The sequence below is a fragment of the Pristis pectinata genome, chromosome 13 (assembly GCF_009764475.1).
Source record: "Pristis pectinata isolate sPriPec2 chromosome 13, sPriPec2.1.pri, whole genome shotgun sequence".
Taxonomy (NCBI): Eukaryota; Metazoa; Chordata; class Chondrichthyes; order Rhinopristiformes; family Pristidae; genus Pristis; species Pristis pectinata.
The window spans coordinates 4,418,160-4,432,796 of NC_067417.1; the positions used below are offsets into that span (position 1 = coordinate 4,418,160).

A 14,637-nucleotide genomic window follows, 5' to 3' on the forward strand; every position below is an offset into this window, starting at 1 on the left:
CTCCTCCCACATCCCAAAGATGTGCGGGTTGGAGGGTTAGTTGGCTGCTGTCAGTTACCCCGAGTGTAGGTAGGTGGTGGCAGTGGAATCAGGGGAGAATTGATGGGCATGTGAGAGAGAGATGGTTACAGGGGAAATAAGCAGGGGCATTGGATTAATGGCATTGTACTGGTACTTCAGTGGCTAAATGGCCTTCTTCTTGAGAGTCACAGAGCCAGACAGCATTGAAACAGACCTTTGGTCCATGCCGACCAAGATTCCCATCCAAGCTGGTCCCATTTGCTTATATTTGACCCATATCCCTCTCAAACTTTTCTATGCATGTCCAAATTTGTCCGAATACCTTTTAAATATTGTTAATGTACCTGCCTTAACCACTTCCTCTGCCAGATCATTCCATATACTGACCACTCTCTGGGTGAAAAAGTTGCCCTCAGGTTCCTCTTAAATGTTTCCCCTCCCAACCTAAACCTCTGCCCTCAAGCTCTTGTTTCCCAATCTTCTGAAAAAGACTGTGCACATTCACCCCATCTGTGCCCCTCATAATTTTATCCACTTCTATAAGATCAGCTGTCATTCTCCTGTGCTCCACTGAGAGGTTGCAACCTGCTCAGCCTCTCCCCTTAACTCAATCCCTTGCATCCCAGCAACATCCTCGTAAATCTCCTCTGCTCTCTTTCCAGCTCAATGGCATCTTTCCTTTAGCAGGGTGACCAAAACTGAACACAATGTTCCAAATGTGACCTCACCAACATCTTGTAAAACTGCAGCATAACGTCCCAACTTTTCTACTCAATGCCCTGACTGATGAAGGCCAGCGTGCCAAAAGCCTTCTTCACCACCCTGCCTACCTGTGACTTCACTTTCAGGGAACCATGTACTTGTACTCCTAGGTCCCTCTGTTATACAATACTCCCTAGGGCCCTACTGTTAACTGTGAAAATCCAACCCTCATTTGTCTTCCCAAAATGCAACACCTCAAAACCGAATTAAAATCCATTTGCCATTGTATGAGAAGATGAGATGGATAAATAGAGAAATGGAGCAGAGAAAGAGGGAGAGATTAAAAGAAGAAACAGATAAAGTTGAATTATCAACTGAAAATAATGCAGAGCAGTTATCAGGTCAGGCTATGTTCCCAGTACAGCTGCCCCTGAAGGTCTCACCACCAGTTCCCCAACTTCTGACCACCACTGCCGAGACCAAGGGCAGCATGTGCAGGGTGACACTATCCGATCAAGTCATGCACCATCCTGACTTGGAAATGTAGCACCGTTCCTTCATCGTCACTGCCTCTAAATCCCAGAACTCCTTCCCCAAAACTCCAGTGTGCGAGCACCTTCACCAGAAAGACTGCAGGAGTTCAAGAAGGCCGCTCACTCCCCCCTTCTCAAGGGGCAGTTAGATTGGCCAATAAATGGTGGCCTTGCCCACACACCATGGAAGAATAAATAAATAAATAAGTTTCAGATCAACACATAAAGTGCTGGGGGAACTCAATGGGTCAGGCAGCATCTGTTGGAGGGAAATGGGCAGTCGGTGTTTGGGTTCAAGACCCTTTATCTGGTCCATTTCCCTCCATAGATGCTGCCTGACCAGCTGAGTTCCTCCAACGCTTTATGTGTTGCTCCAGATTCCAGCCTCTGCAGTCCCTCGTGTCTCTAAAGTTTCAGATCAATGGCTTTTTGTCGGAACTATCGAGAGTGCATGACTTGCTCCTGAGTTCATTGTTACGCTATAGAGTCATAGTCATAGAGTAGTACAGCACGGAAACAGGCCCTTCAGCCCAACTCATCCATGCCGACCAAGATGCCCATCTAAGCTGGTCCCATTTCTCTGCATTTGGCCCATATCCCTCTAAACCTTTCCCATCCATGTACCTCCCCAAATGTCTTTTAAACATTGTAATTGTACCCGCCTCTACCACTTCCTCTGGCAGCTTGTTCCACACACCCACTGCCCTCTGTGTGAAGAAGTTGCCCCTCAGGTCCCCTTTAAATCCTTCCCCTCTCACCTTAAACCTGTGTCTTCTCGTTTTAGACTCCCCACTTTAGAAAAAGTGAGCCTTTATTTCTACTGATGTGAGGAAAAAGAGGAAGTGAATCCAGATGTTGTAAACAAAACCATTTTCCTCTGGAGATTTCACAAGGGAGTTCGAGCGAGTATTCAATATTTTTGGTCATCCCGCAGATGTTACAGAAAGACATAATCTCCATGGTGTTGGCACAGTGAACATACTTAATATGGAAAATTGGAAGACGTGATGGTGTGTACATCATAGGCTTTTTAGATGGCACTGTTGTGTTGAGATGATTTATAATATGTACAGTAAAACATCTCCCGAAGGCTTTCCCTGCATATTCTTAGGTCATGTTCTCCCTTCTCCCCTGTGTGAGCTCTACACGGGAATCCTCGCAGTTAATTCCCAATTGTTTATTTTCTGTGGCAGGAGAAAAAATGAGGGGATTTCACTGTGCTGTGTATTAGCAAAGAACCTTAACTAATTCAAGGCTGGCACGGAATCTGACTCTCTCCCACACAGGACCATCCAATCATAGTAATTTACAGTGCAGATAGAGGCCATTTGGCCTGTTCTGTCTGTGCTGGCTCACTTCCCAGCTGTTGGCCCACAGCCCTCTAGGTTATGGCTCTTAAGTGCATATCCAGATACTTGCCAAATGTGGGGAGATCTACTGCTTCCAGTACCCTTTTAAACAGTGAGAAGGTAAACCAGAAATGCCGAACGCTCAATTCTCATCCCTGGGATCTTTCCAGGTTTTAGTAAATAGTAAACTAAATAGATAGCACGTCCCTTTAGAACAGAGATGAGGAGGAACTTCGTTAGCCACAGGGTGGTATTCATTGTGGAATTCATTGCCATAGACGGCTGTGGAGGCCAAGTCATTGAGTGTATTTAAAGAAGAGGTTGCTAGGTTCTTGATAATTAAGGGGGTTAAGGGTTATGAGGAGAATGGAGTTGAAAAAAATCAGCTAAGATCGAATGGCGGAGCAGAATTGATGGGCTGAATGGTCTAAATCTACTCCTATATCTAGTATAGGAGTATACTCCTTATAGTCTTATGGTTTATTGTGGAGTCTCCACTACTTATGCAGGCTCCCATGAGGTACATGCTTTCAGGCTTTTGTATCTTCTGCCTGATCAGAGGGGGAAGAAGAGAGAATGTCCGGGGTGGGTGGGGTCTTTGATTATGCTGGCTGCTTTACTGAGGCAGCGAGAAGTGTAGACAGAGTCCATGGAGGGGAGGCTGGTTTCCTTGATGTGCTGAGCTGTGTCCACAACTCTCTGCAGTTTCTTGCGGCCACAGGCAGAACAGTTGCCAAACCAAGGTGTGATGCATTCGGATAGGATGCTTTCTATGGTGCATTGATAAAAATTGGTGAGGGTCTAAAAGGACATGCAAAATTTCTTTAACCTCCTGAGGAAATAGAGGCACTGGTGTGCTTTCTTGGATGCCTTGGCGATTCAAATGCTCATCTCAATACTTTATAAACTTTGTGAGAGTACTTGTTTCTATCACCCATTCAGGCAGTTTGTTCTAGATTCTAATGGAAAAATTCTTCCTCATATCCCCTCTAAACACTCGAATAAAAGATTGCAGGTGCTGGAAATCTAACATAAAAACCGACAATGCTGGAAATACTCAGCAGGTCAGGCTGTATCTGTGGAGAGGGAAAAGGTTAAGATTCAGATTAGTTTGTTGTCAAGTACACCAGGGTGCAATGAAATTCCTTGCTCACGTGAGGCTCACAGAGTAAACGGTGTACATGGTGATAATAAACACAGCAATGAGTGCATTAATAACAGAATGATGCAAAGATTGTAGTGCAATCTGAAGTCGTGGACTTCAAGATGGACAGACTTGGGTTGTTTTCTCTGGAGCGGTGAAGGCTCAGGGGAGACCTGATAGAGGTTTATAAGATTATGAGAGGCATAGATAGGGTAGACAGCCGGTATCTTTTTTCTAAGGTCAAAATGTCTAATACTCGAGGGCATGCATTTAAGGTGAGAGGGGGTAAGTTCAAAGGAGGTGTGTGGGGCAAGTTTTTTACACAGAGAGCAGTGGGTGCCTGGAATACACTACCTGGGGTGGTGGTGGAGGCAGATACAATAGAGGTGTTTAAGAGGCTCACATGAATGTACTGAGAATGGAGGGAATATGGACCTTGTGTAGGCAGAAGGGATTAGTTTAGTGAGGCATTTAATTACCAGTTTAATTAGTTCATCACAACATCGTGAGCTTCAGGGCCTGTTCCTGTGCTGTACTGTTCTGTGTTGGGGTACAAAAAGAAATATTAAAGTGACAATGACAGAATAACTGAGAGAAGAGCCTGAGAATGTGGCAGCACTACCAGGGAGGGGATGTGCAGTGAAACACACAGTTAACATCTTACATTGAAGAGCCTTTGTCAGAACAGTTCTCTTAGAATATTTTTAAGGCAGAGGCAGATTGATAATAAGCAAGGGGGTGAAAGGTCACCGGTATTGGACAGTTGAGGTTACAATCAAAACAACCAAGCTCTTATTGAATGGCGGAATAGGCTTGACTCGCTGAGTGCCCTTTTTCTGTTGCTAATGCATATGTCCTATTCTTAAAGGAACTATATAAGCCTTTAAAAAATAATTCAACGGCATAATTAAAATGGACCTACTGCCAAGCATGGCTGACATTTAAAGTGATAAAGAATTGGAAACATTTTAATTGTATCATTTAAATCAAATCAAAGTCAGATCATCGCTTACTGTCATCAGTGTAATGCAATCAGAGCTAATACAGCTCAATTGGTTGTGCCTTCATGTCTGTCCGAAGGTTACAGGCACGAGCATCACGTAGCATATTGATTCTGTCATCCCCATTGTTCTTGCTGCTACGTTGTCAGATCTTTCATCCTGAAGTGAGACAGTGAGCAGAGGTCCTGCTAACCTGCTCATTAAGGATTTCGCTGCACTCACTTTTCCAAGTGCCCTGGCCAATAGCATCAAAACATGCAAAACACTGAAGTTTAAACATGCTTCAAGTGTCGTGGAGGAGGACGATGTAGGAGGAGGGAATCACAGGATAAGGTATCTTTATTAGTAACACATACATTGAAACACACAGTGAAATACATCTTTTGCAGAGAGGGTTCTGAGAGCAGCCCGCAAGTGTCACGATGCTTCCGGTGCCAACATAGCATGCCCACAATTTCCTAACCTGTACACCTTTGTAATGTGGGAGGAAACTGGAGCACCCGGAGGAAACCCACGCAGACACGGGGAGAATGTACAAACTCCTTACAGACAGCGGCCGGAATTGAACCCGGGTTGCTGGCGCTGTAAAGTATTATGCAAACCACTACACTACCGTGACTGCCCATGCGTGAAAGTCTTTGGAAGGATGGGAGGCAGGAGAGAGTAACTCATGACGAGGATGATAGTGCAGGATCAAGGAGGAGGGAAGAACAAAAAATGGAAAAGTTTCTGATGAAGGGTCATCCGCCTGAAATGTTAATTCATCCATCTCCATAGATGCTGCCTGTCCCGTTTGAGTATTTCCAGCATTTTCTGCCTTTATTATAGAAAAGATGGAACTGGCGAAGACACAAGAGACTGCAGATGCTGGAATCTAGAGCAACAAACAATATGCTGGAGGAATTCAACAGGCTGAGCAGCATCTGTGGGAGGAAAAGAATTGTCAATCTTTACGATAACAATTTCTTACCACCCACAGATGCTGCTCGACCTGCTGAGTTCCTCCAGCACATTGTATGGAACCAGAGAAAGTGGAAAGTGAAGCATTTATCTGAAATTGTTGATCACATGGGGGGTGGGGGGGAGACGGCGGTGGAATGCTCCTGAATTAACAGCAGAGAATGTTGGAAACGCACAGCAGGTCAGGCAGCATCTGTGGAGAGAGAAACAGGGTGAACGTTTCAGGTTGACGATCTTTCATCAGTAAATATGGGCTTGCAAGAAGTGAGAACACGAAAAGGAAATGAAATCGAGACACTATTGCTAAAAAAAGTTGAGTAATTTGGGACACTATGATAAGCAGAAGTGTGACACAGACAGGTTTATGAAATAATAACTATTCCCCCTGGTTCTTTAATTACCTCCTATCTTTCTCATTGTCAAAATCCTTTCCAGATTCTGATGAAAGGACATTGGCTCTGAAACATTGCTTTAAGTTTCTCTCCACAGATGCTGCTTGACCAGCTGAGTATTTTAATCCCTCCAACATATGCAGGAGTTTGCTTTTGTCTGGGTTGCTACAGTTGAACAGAAGTATGCCTCCCTTTAGTTATCTAATAGTCTTTGCTGAATGTGTCACAGAAACACATGCAAAGCCTGAATTATTGCTATTTTGATTCATTTCAAGTGTGGCGACTCACCGTCTAGTCGGGCGAACCGGCTCGGCAGTCGGGTCGCGCGGCGTCGGAGCGACGAGGCCCAAGATGGCGGCGGGCCTCGTCTTTCCGAGCGACGGGGAGAACCCGCGCGCGGGAAAGTCCTGATGACGTAGGACTTACGTCATTGCCGGTTGTTTTGGGCGGGAACATTCTCCCTTAAAGGGCCCACGCAAGGCGGGAAAATAAACCAGTTCTGTTTGGCAATCCTCCGAGTAGAGTCTTGTTTTATTCCGCGGCAGCAACCGCTACTCAAGGGCATTTTCTTGGAGTTTTATCTGACTAAGTTGAGTGTTTAAGGTAATTGAAAAGAACTTTTGACTGCTCTGTATAAAGTGGTTTTAAATCAAAGTTGACAGTAAAACCACATAGAATGGTCAGATAATATCTTAATTATTTTATCTGACAAAATCTTCATTTTGCATGCCACAAATTTTGTGATAAGCTAATAGCCATTAAACCATAGATTGTTGTAAAACTTCATAAAGTTCATCACTACTTGGTCCTAATTTGGTTAACTTTTAACAGCCTCCTGGGTTCAGGGCGGTTGGAGACTGATAATAAGTGTTCATTTCTGTGCACAGATATATGACAAAATGTTTAGTCAGTGCACCTGAATTAAACTGCCTGATAAAGTGATTAATTCTAAGGATTTAAAAAAACAAATCTTTGTGGTCAGTCAGCATCTGTGGAGAGAGAAACAGAGTTACTGTTTCAGGTGGATGAGCTTTACCAGGAATGGACTAAGAAATAAGATGGGTTTTGTTGTAGAAGAAAGGGGAGATGGGCAGAGAGAAGAAAAGGGGAGCTCTGTGAGGAGACCATGAGACAGTGATTGACGCAACAGACAGGGTCACTGGCTGAGAGAGAGTGGGAGGGATATCTCTGGAGGAGATGTATTTGGGATGAGATGAAATCTGAAATCAACAGAAGAATAAAAAAAGACTGGGTGCTGGAAATGTGAGATGCAGGGATCGATGGCTAATCATCTAAAGTTGCAAACAAGATGCTGGAGGAACTCAGGCAGCATCTATGAGGGAAATGGACAATTGACTTTTCAAGTCGAGGCATTTCATCTGGACAAAGAGTAGAGGGGAGATAAGGAGGTGAAGGGGAAGGGGTGGACCAAGAGCTGGCAGATGATAGGTGGATCCGGGTGAGGAGGGCTGATAGGCAAATGGAGAAGGGGAGAGTGGGAATAGTGATAGAGGCCGGGAGGTGATGGGTGGAGATGACGGAGGGCTGCAGATGGTGGGATCTGATAGGAGAGGAAGGTGAAGCATGGAATCAGGGGAGTGAGGTGGGGAGGGCAGGTGGGAACAGTGGGGGTAGATGGACTGGGTGGAGGAGGGGAAAGAAGGGTGTGTTGCTCCAGATTCCAGCATTTGCAGTCTTATGTCCGCATTGAGACTGAAGATGCTCGAAACCGGAGCAAAAAACAAGGTGCTGGAGGAACTCAGAGGGTCAGGCAGCATCTGTGGGGGAAGTTGGACGGTTGAAGTTTCGGCTTGAGACCCTTCATCTTACTGCAGACCAGTCCAGATGAAGGGTCTTGACCTGAAACGTCGACTGTCCATTTCTCTCCACAGATGCTGCCGGACCTGCTGAGTTCCTCCAGCAGTTTGCTTTTTGCTTAAGTTTTACATTGAGCTTTGTTGGAAGAGTGCAAGAAGCCAAAAACAAATGGATCAGGGTGGGTGGGACGGAGAGTTGTCAGGAGGTTCTGGGTCACCCATGCAGACAGAACAGATGTATCTGACGAGGTTATCCCCCACTCTCCCTGTGGTGATTGTGAATACTTAGGACACATAGTAGGTTGGATTTTCGATCTTTTCTATTGCCGAGGAGCATTGAATACCCAAACAAAAATAGGATTGAATCCGTTACCATCACCTCAGGCAGTCAATAGTGAATTTTCTTTAATAACTCCCTCTGTATAAAGCAGTAAACCATCAGCGGGTTCTATCTGTCATCTGAGTTAATGTCTCAAGGTCACAGATGACGACCGTGAGGGGCCAAGAGGAGAAATAATGCTCCCAGAGGCAGCAGCAAACATTGAGGCTGTGTCAGAAGATTTATGTCTAGATTTGGACCACTCCAGAGAACTGTAAGCTAGAGATTTCTAACAATCAGTCCTTCAAAAACTCAGTGAAACTCAATGAATTACACTCGCACAAACTTGTCCCTTGGGTAACTTTAAGAAGTAGGTGACATTCCACAGAGTCTGAGCAATACTATGAGTGAGCTACTGGCTGGAATCTAATCCTGGAGATTTTGGGGGGTTATTTATAAAATAACGGAATTAAATTGGTCTACTGAAAGCACAGCATGATTGGACAAATTAACTCTATCCATTCAGAGCATTCTGTGATTTCAAGGTACCTAGGAGTGAGGTTCAGACTAGAATCCAGTTAACAGGACTATCAGTGCCTGTGTATCAAAGAACGTATCTATTGCATTGGGATATAACATGGAATCTAACTGAGGGTTTGGAAAGAGATGATCATGGATAAAAATCACGGATCCCAGGAATAAGTTACAGGCTGGAATGTAATTGAAAATTTTGGGGACTTTCATATACAGAATAACAAATAGCCTGGAGTGAGTTAGAGGCTTGAATCTAATCGAGGGTTTTGCAGGGCTTAATATATAGAATAACAGATAGCTGGGAGTACGTTAAAGGCTAGAATCTAATTGAGGGGTCTGGGAGTTTCATAGAAGGAGTAATGGATACCTGAAAGTGAGCTAGATGCTAGAATCACACTCAATGATTCAGGAACAGCTTCTTCCCCTCCACCATCAGATTTCTGAACGGTCCATGAACCCATCAACACTACCTCGTTATTCCTTCTTTTTGCACTATTAATTTATTTTAGTAATTTTAGTAATTTTATGTCTTTGCATTGTACCGCTGCCGCAAAACAACAAATTTCACGTCATATAAGTCAGTGATAATAAACCTGATTTGAGAATCTAATGCAGGGGTTCAGTGGGGTTTATATATAGAACTACATATCCAGGAATAAATTACAGGCGAGAATTTAATTCAAGGTTTCAAGTGATTTATATATAGAGTAATAGATGCCCAGGAGTGAGTTATAGGGTGGAATGTAATCGAAAGGATTATGCATCTACCAAATCGACATGAAGTCATTGGCTTGTCCACTATTAAATTGGTGGCACAGTGGTACAGTGGGTAGGGCCACTGCCTCACAGTGCCAGAGACCTGGGTTCAATCCTGACCTCCGCTGCTTGTTTGCAGTTCACCCTGTGACTGGATGGATTTCCCCGCCAGGTGCTCCGATTTCCTCCCACATCTCAAATTGGTAGGTTAATTAGGCCCTGTAAATTTCCCCCAGTGTGTAGGTGAGTGGTAGAATCTGAGTGGAGCTGATGAGAATGTCAGGAGAATATTTTAAAAATTAGATTGAAATAAATGAGTGTTTTAATGGTCAGTGTGGACTGGGTGTGACAAAGGGCATGTTTCCGTGCTGTATCTCTCTCTATGGCTCTCTTTTTCTCTAAATTCTTGACCAAATTCTGGTTAAGAAGTAAATTGGGTTGAACAGGTGTTTCTCCGATTCATCTGGGAACAATCCTGCAACAGCCTTTACAATGGTGTCAGTTTAAGTTTGAAACTCTCTGCCATAACCAAACCTTTGCAACAAGTAGAGTCACTGTCAACTGCACTACTCTTAATTAACTTTGGAATCACTATTTCCAACACCTTGATTAAGCTGATGCTCCAACTGCACGGATGTTTGGCTTGAGGATTAATCAGAAAATTGAATCCCGTGAGTGAGATGTACAAGGTCAAAGCCACTCATTTGGCATCAATGGGGCAGCACATCACTGTGTAGATTTACTCCAACAGAGTGTCACCTAGCAAGCCTTTAATTCCATCAGCATCGATTGCCTGGCAATATTAACCAGCTGAAGTCATTCTTCACAAGCACTGAGGGTGATATCACGTATCCAAAGAGCATTCTGTTTGAACACAGTATCAGGTTACAGAGCAAAGGATTTCTTCACTCAGAGGGGCTGTGGAATTTGCTACCATCATAGGTGGGCAGATAACTGGTATTGGTAAGTTATTGTCACATGTACTGAGACACAGAGAAAAGTTTCTGCTTGTGTGTCATCCAGACAGATCATTCCATAGATAAGTACATCAAGGTAGTAAAAAGGAAAACAGAATTCAGAATATAGTGCTACAGTTACAGAGCAAGTGCAGTGTAGGTAGACAAATAGAGTGAAAGGGCCACCACGAGGTAGATTGAGAGGTCAAGAGTTCATCTTTCAGCGTACGGGAGGTCCATTCAAGAGTCTGATAACAGTGGGATAGACGCTGTTCTTGAGCCTGGTGGTACGTGTTCTCAAGCTTTAGTACCTTCTGTCTGATGGAAGGGGGGAGCAGAGAGAATGTCCAGGGTAGGAGAGGTCCTTGATTATGTTGGCTGCTTTCCTGAGGCGTTGGAGGGGAGGGTGGTTTTCCTGATAGACTGGGCTGCGTTCACAACTCTCTTGCCAAGTTGCTGAATACATTTAAGAAGAAGATAGATAGATTTCTTGAAGCAAAAGGCATCAGGAGGTTTTGGAATGTGGTTTTGAGATAGAGGATCAGTCACGATTGTGTCAAGTTGCAGTGCAGGCTCAAAGGGCCGGATGGCCGACTCCTGCTCCTGCTCTCTGTGTTTCAGCTCCTCGTCCAGTTTTCAATAGAATTTGAATTAACTCATCCCGTTTTTCAGAAGCTGCACCTGTCAGAATCATCAGGTCACAGAAAATTTGCAACTCAGAAGGAGCCATCATGTTTGGAGAGACAGAGTGCAGAAGCTGGAATATGGAGCAACAAACAAACTGCTGGGGGACTCAGGCAGCACCTGTGGGGGGAAATGGACAGTCGATATTTTGGGTGGAGACCAGTCACCTGGACCCGACTATCCAATTCCCTCCACAGATGCTGCCTGACCTGCTGAGTTCCCCAGCAGTTTGTTGTTTGTGGCATTGTATTTGTTAACCCTACCTCCCAGTACTGGGACCATAGCCCTGTGGGTCACAGCTCTTCGTGGCAAGTACTGTTCAAATTTAGAGAGTTTCTGCCTCTCACACCCTTTCACTTCCAGATTACAACATTGGTAAATTGGTTTATTATTGTCACATGTACCGAGGTACAGTGAAAAACTTATCTTGCATACCGTTCATACAGATCCATTCATTGCACAATGCATTGAGGTAGTACAAGGTAAAACAATAACAGAATGCAGAATAACGTGTTACAGTTGCAGAGAAAGTGCAGTGCAGGCAGACAGTAAGGTGCAAGGTTATAACAATGTAGGCTGTGAGGTCAAGAATCCACCTTATCGTACTAGGGAACTGTGCAATAGTCTTATAACAGCAGGGTAGAAGCTGTCCTTGAGCCTGGTGGTACGTGCTTTCAGGCTTTTGTATCTTCTGCCCGATGGGAGGGGGGAGAAGAGAGAATCACCTGGGTGGGTGGGGTCTTTGGTTATGCTGGCTGCTTCACCAAGGCAACGAGAAGTGTAATCAGAGTCCACGGAGGGGAGGCTGGTTTCCATGATGTGCTGAGCTGTGTCGACAACTCTCTGCAGTTTCTTGCGGTCCTGGGCAGAGTAGTTGCTGTACCAAGCCGTGACGCATCTGGATAGATGCTTTCTATGGTGCATGGTTTCTGCCTCTAACACCCTTTCAGTACCAGATTACAATATCGCTACCAAGCTAACAGTTGGATCAGTTGAGTGCAAATTTCATTGAGAAGGGCAATATATGTGAAATATTGCACTCTTTGCAAGCTGGTGCGTAAAATTTGAATCATAATTGTGGGTACAACTAAGGCTAAATGGAAGGCTCTACTGCAGTAACCCCACTCTTGTCAGCAGACTGTTCTATTACTCCTGTGAAATTTCAGCACTCAGTGGTATTTCCCACTCCTTTGTTCTGTCAAAATGCCATTGCCTCTTCCAGCTGAGTATTTTTTATCCTCTGTGCATCAGTGTGGAGTACTCAGTCATGAGTCATGTATAACATAGATCATATATTAATGATGATCTTTGGTGCAAAGCGCACAATTTCCAAATCTGCAGCTGACACAAAACTGGAGGCGTAGTGAACTGTGAGACTGCAAGGATATATAGACTGGCTGATGAAATGAGCAGATAAATGGCAGGTGACACTTATTGCTGAGAAATGTGAGGTGTCACGTTTTGGAAGGAAGAATTGAAAAGAGATAAAATAAATTAGAGGGCACGGTTTTAATAGGGGTACAGGAACAGAGAGATTGGGGATCTATGTCCATTGTTCATTGAAAGGAGGAGGGCTGGTTGGGAAAGTGGTTAAAACACATCCAGAGTCCCAGGATCTTGCAAGGGAGTCACGAGGAACCTGAATAAAACATTGGTTCAACCAGAGCTGGAGTTCTAGGTGCTACACTTCAGGAAAGATGCTTTAAAAATGGTGTAGTAGGGATTTATTGAACTGATTCCAGGGGTGAGGGGTTTTAATATTGGTATTGGTATTGGTTTATTATTGTCGCTTGTACCGAGGTACAGTGATAAACTTGACTTGCATACCGATCGTACAGGTCAAATTCATTACACAGTGCAGGTACATTGAGTTAGTACAGAGTGCATTGATGTAGTACAGGTGAAAACAATAACAGTACAGAGTAAAGAGTCACAGCTACAGAGCAAGTGCAGTGTAATAAGGTGCAAGGTCACAACAAGGTAGATCATGAAGTCATCGTCCATCTCATTGTATAAGGGAACCGTTCAATAGTCTTATCACAGTGGGGTAGAAGCTGTCCTTAATTCTGGTGGTACTTGCCCTCAGGCTCCTATATCTTCTACTTGATGGAAGAGGAGAGAAGGGAGAATGTCCTGGGTGGGTGGGGTCTTTGATTATGCTGGCTGCTTCACCAAGACAACGAGAAGTAAGGAGGGGTCCAAGGAGGGGAGGCTGGTGTCCGTGATGCGCTGGGCTGTGTCCACAACTCTCTGCAGATTCTTGCGGTCCTGGGCAGAGCAGTTGCTGTACCAAGCCATGATACATCCAGATAGGATGCTTTCTATGGTGCATCGGTAAAAGTTGGTGAGAGTCAAAGGGGACAAACCAAATTTCTTTAGCCTCTTGAGGAAGTAGTAATATGAATTGATTGGAGAAGCTGGGAGTGTTCTCCTTGGATCAGCCTTTTCCTTGCCAGAGCTTTGCACTGCTTACTCCTTATTAAGTCTGACCTGTACTCTTTGCAGATAACCACATTCACACATCACGTGCTCAAGTAGCCATCAAAATCCTTGATATCAACGACAATGCTCCAGAATTCGCAGAGCCTTATGAGGTCGACATGTGTGAAAATGCAAATTCAGGAAAGGTGGGTAGAATTGAGTAAGTTCTGTTTTGCATTCCACAGGATTGTTCCACAGAAAACCAGGGAATGGAAGGAGTGAGATCATGAAAAGTTAATAGTTTCTAACATGGAATCATAGAACAATATGATGGCCCACAATGTTGTGCCAACCTTTAAACCTCGCCTCAGACAATCTAAGCCCTTCCTCCCACATATCCCTCTATTTTAAATTCCTCCTTATCTCGCAATCTCTTGAATTTGACCAATGTACCTGCCTCCACCACCGCCCCAGGCAGAGCATTCCATGCCCCAACCACTCTCTGGGTAAAAAACCTTCATCTGATATCTCCCTTGAACTTCCCACCCATTACTTTAAAGCCATGCCCTCTTGTATTAAGCATTGGTGCCCTGGGAAAGAGCTGCTGGCTGTTCACTCTATCTATTCCTCTTTGGGATTAGGGCATATTTATCTCATAATGCTGGAGTGCTATAGTGATCATGAGTTCAATAAGGAAAAGTAAATGTTTTAAGAATGGGAACAGCCAGTGTCCATTCATTGCAATTTATGAACATTAATTAAATCTTAGCTCTTTGTTCCGTATTGCAGCTCATTCAGACAATTAAGGGCGTGGACGAGGATGAAAGTGCCAATGGACCAAGGTTAACCTTTAGCATGGCACCTAATCAAAATTTTACAATCACACAGAGCAGTGGTAAGTGTTTATTTTTCAACACTTACAGTTGTATAGTATTTTAAAACATTCTGACATGTTTCACGGGATCATCATCTGTCAAAATTTGACACCAAGTCACGTCAAGAGATATTGAGTCAGATGACTAAAAGCCTACTTAATAGGGCGAGTTTT

The 14,637-nt window shown here is 44.2% G+C and overlaps 1 protein-coding gene across 4 annotated transcripts in view; it reads left to right on the forward strand.

The window, feature by feature from the left end:
- LOC127577121 (cadherin-11-like) overlaps positions 1-14,637 on the forward strand; it is a 235,210-nt gene that overhangs the window by 192,193 nt on the left and 28,380 nt on the right. For all 4 annotated transcript variants that reach the window (XM_052028023.1, XM_052028022.1, XM_052028025.1 and 1 more), the window contains 2 exons: positions 13,674-13,795; positions 14,379-14,484. In XM_052028023.1, the coding sequence (XP_051883983.1) occupies positions 13,674-13,795; positions 14,379-14,484 (228 nt within the window). The remainder of the gene's footprint in view (positions 1-13,673; positions 13,796-14,378; positions 14,485-14,637) is intronic.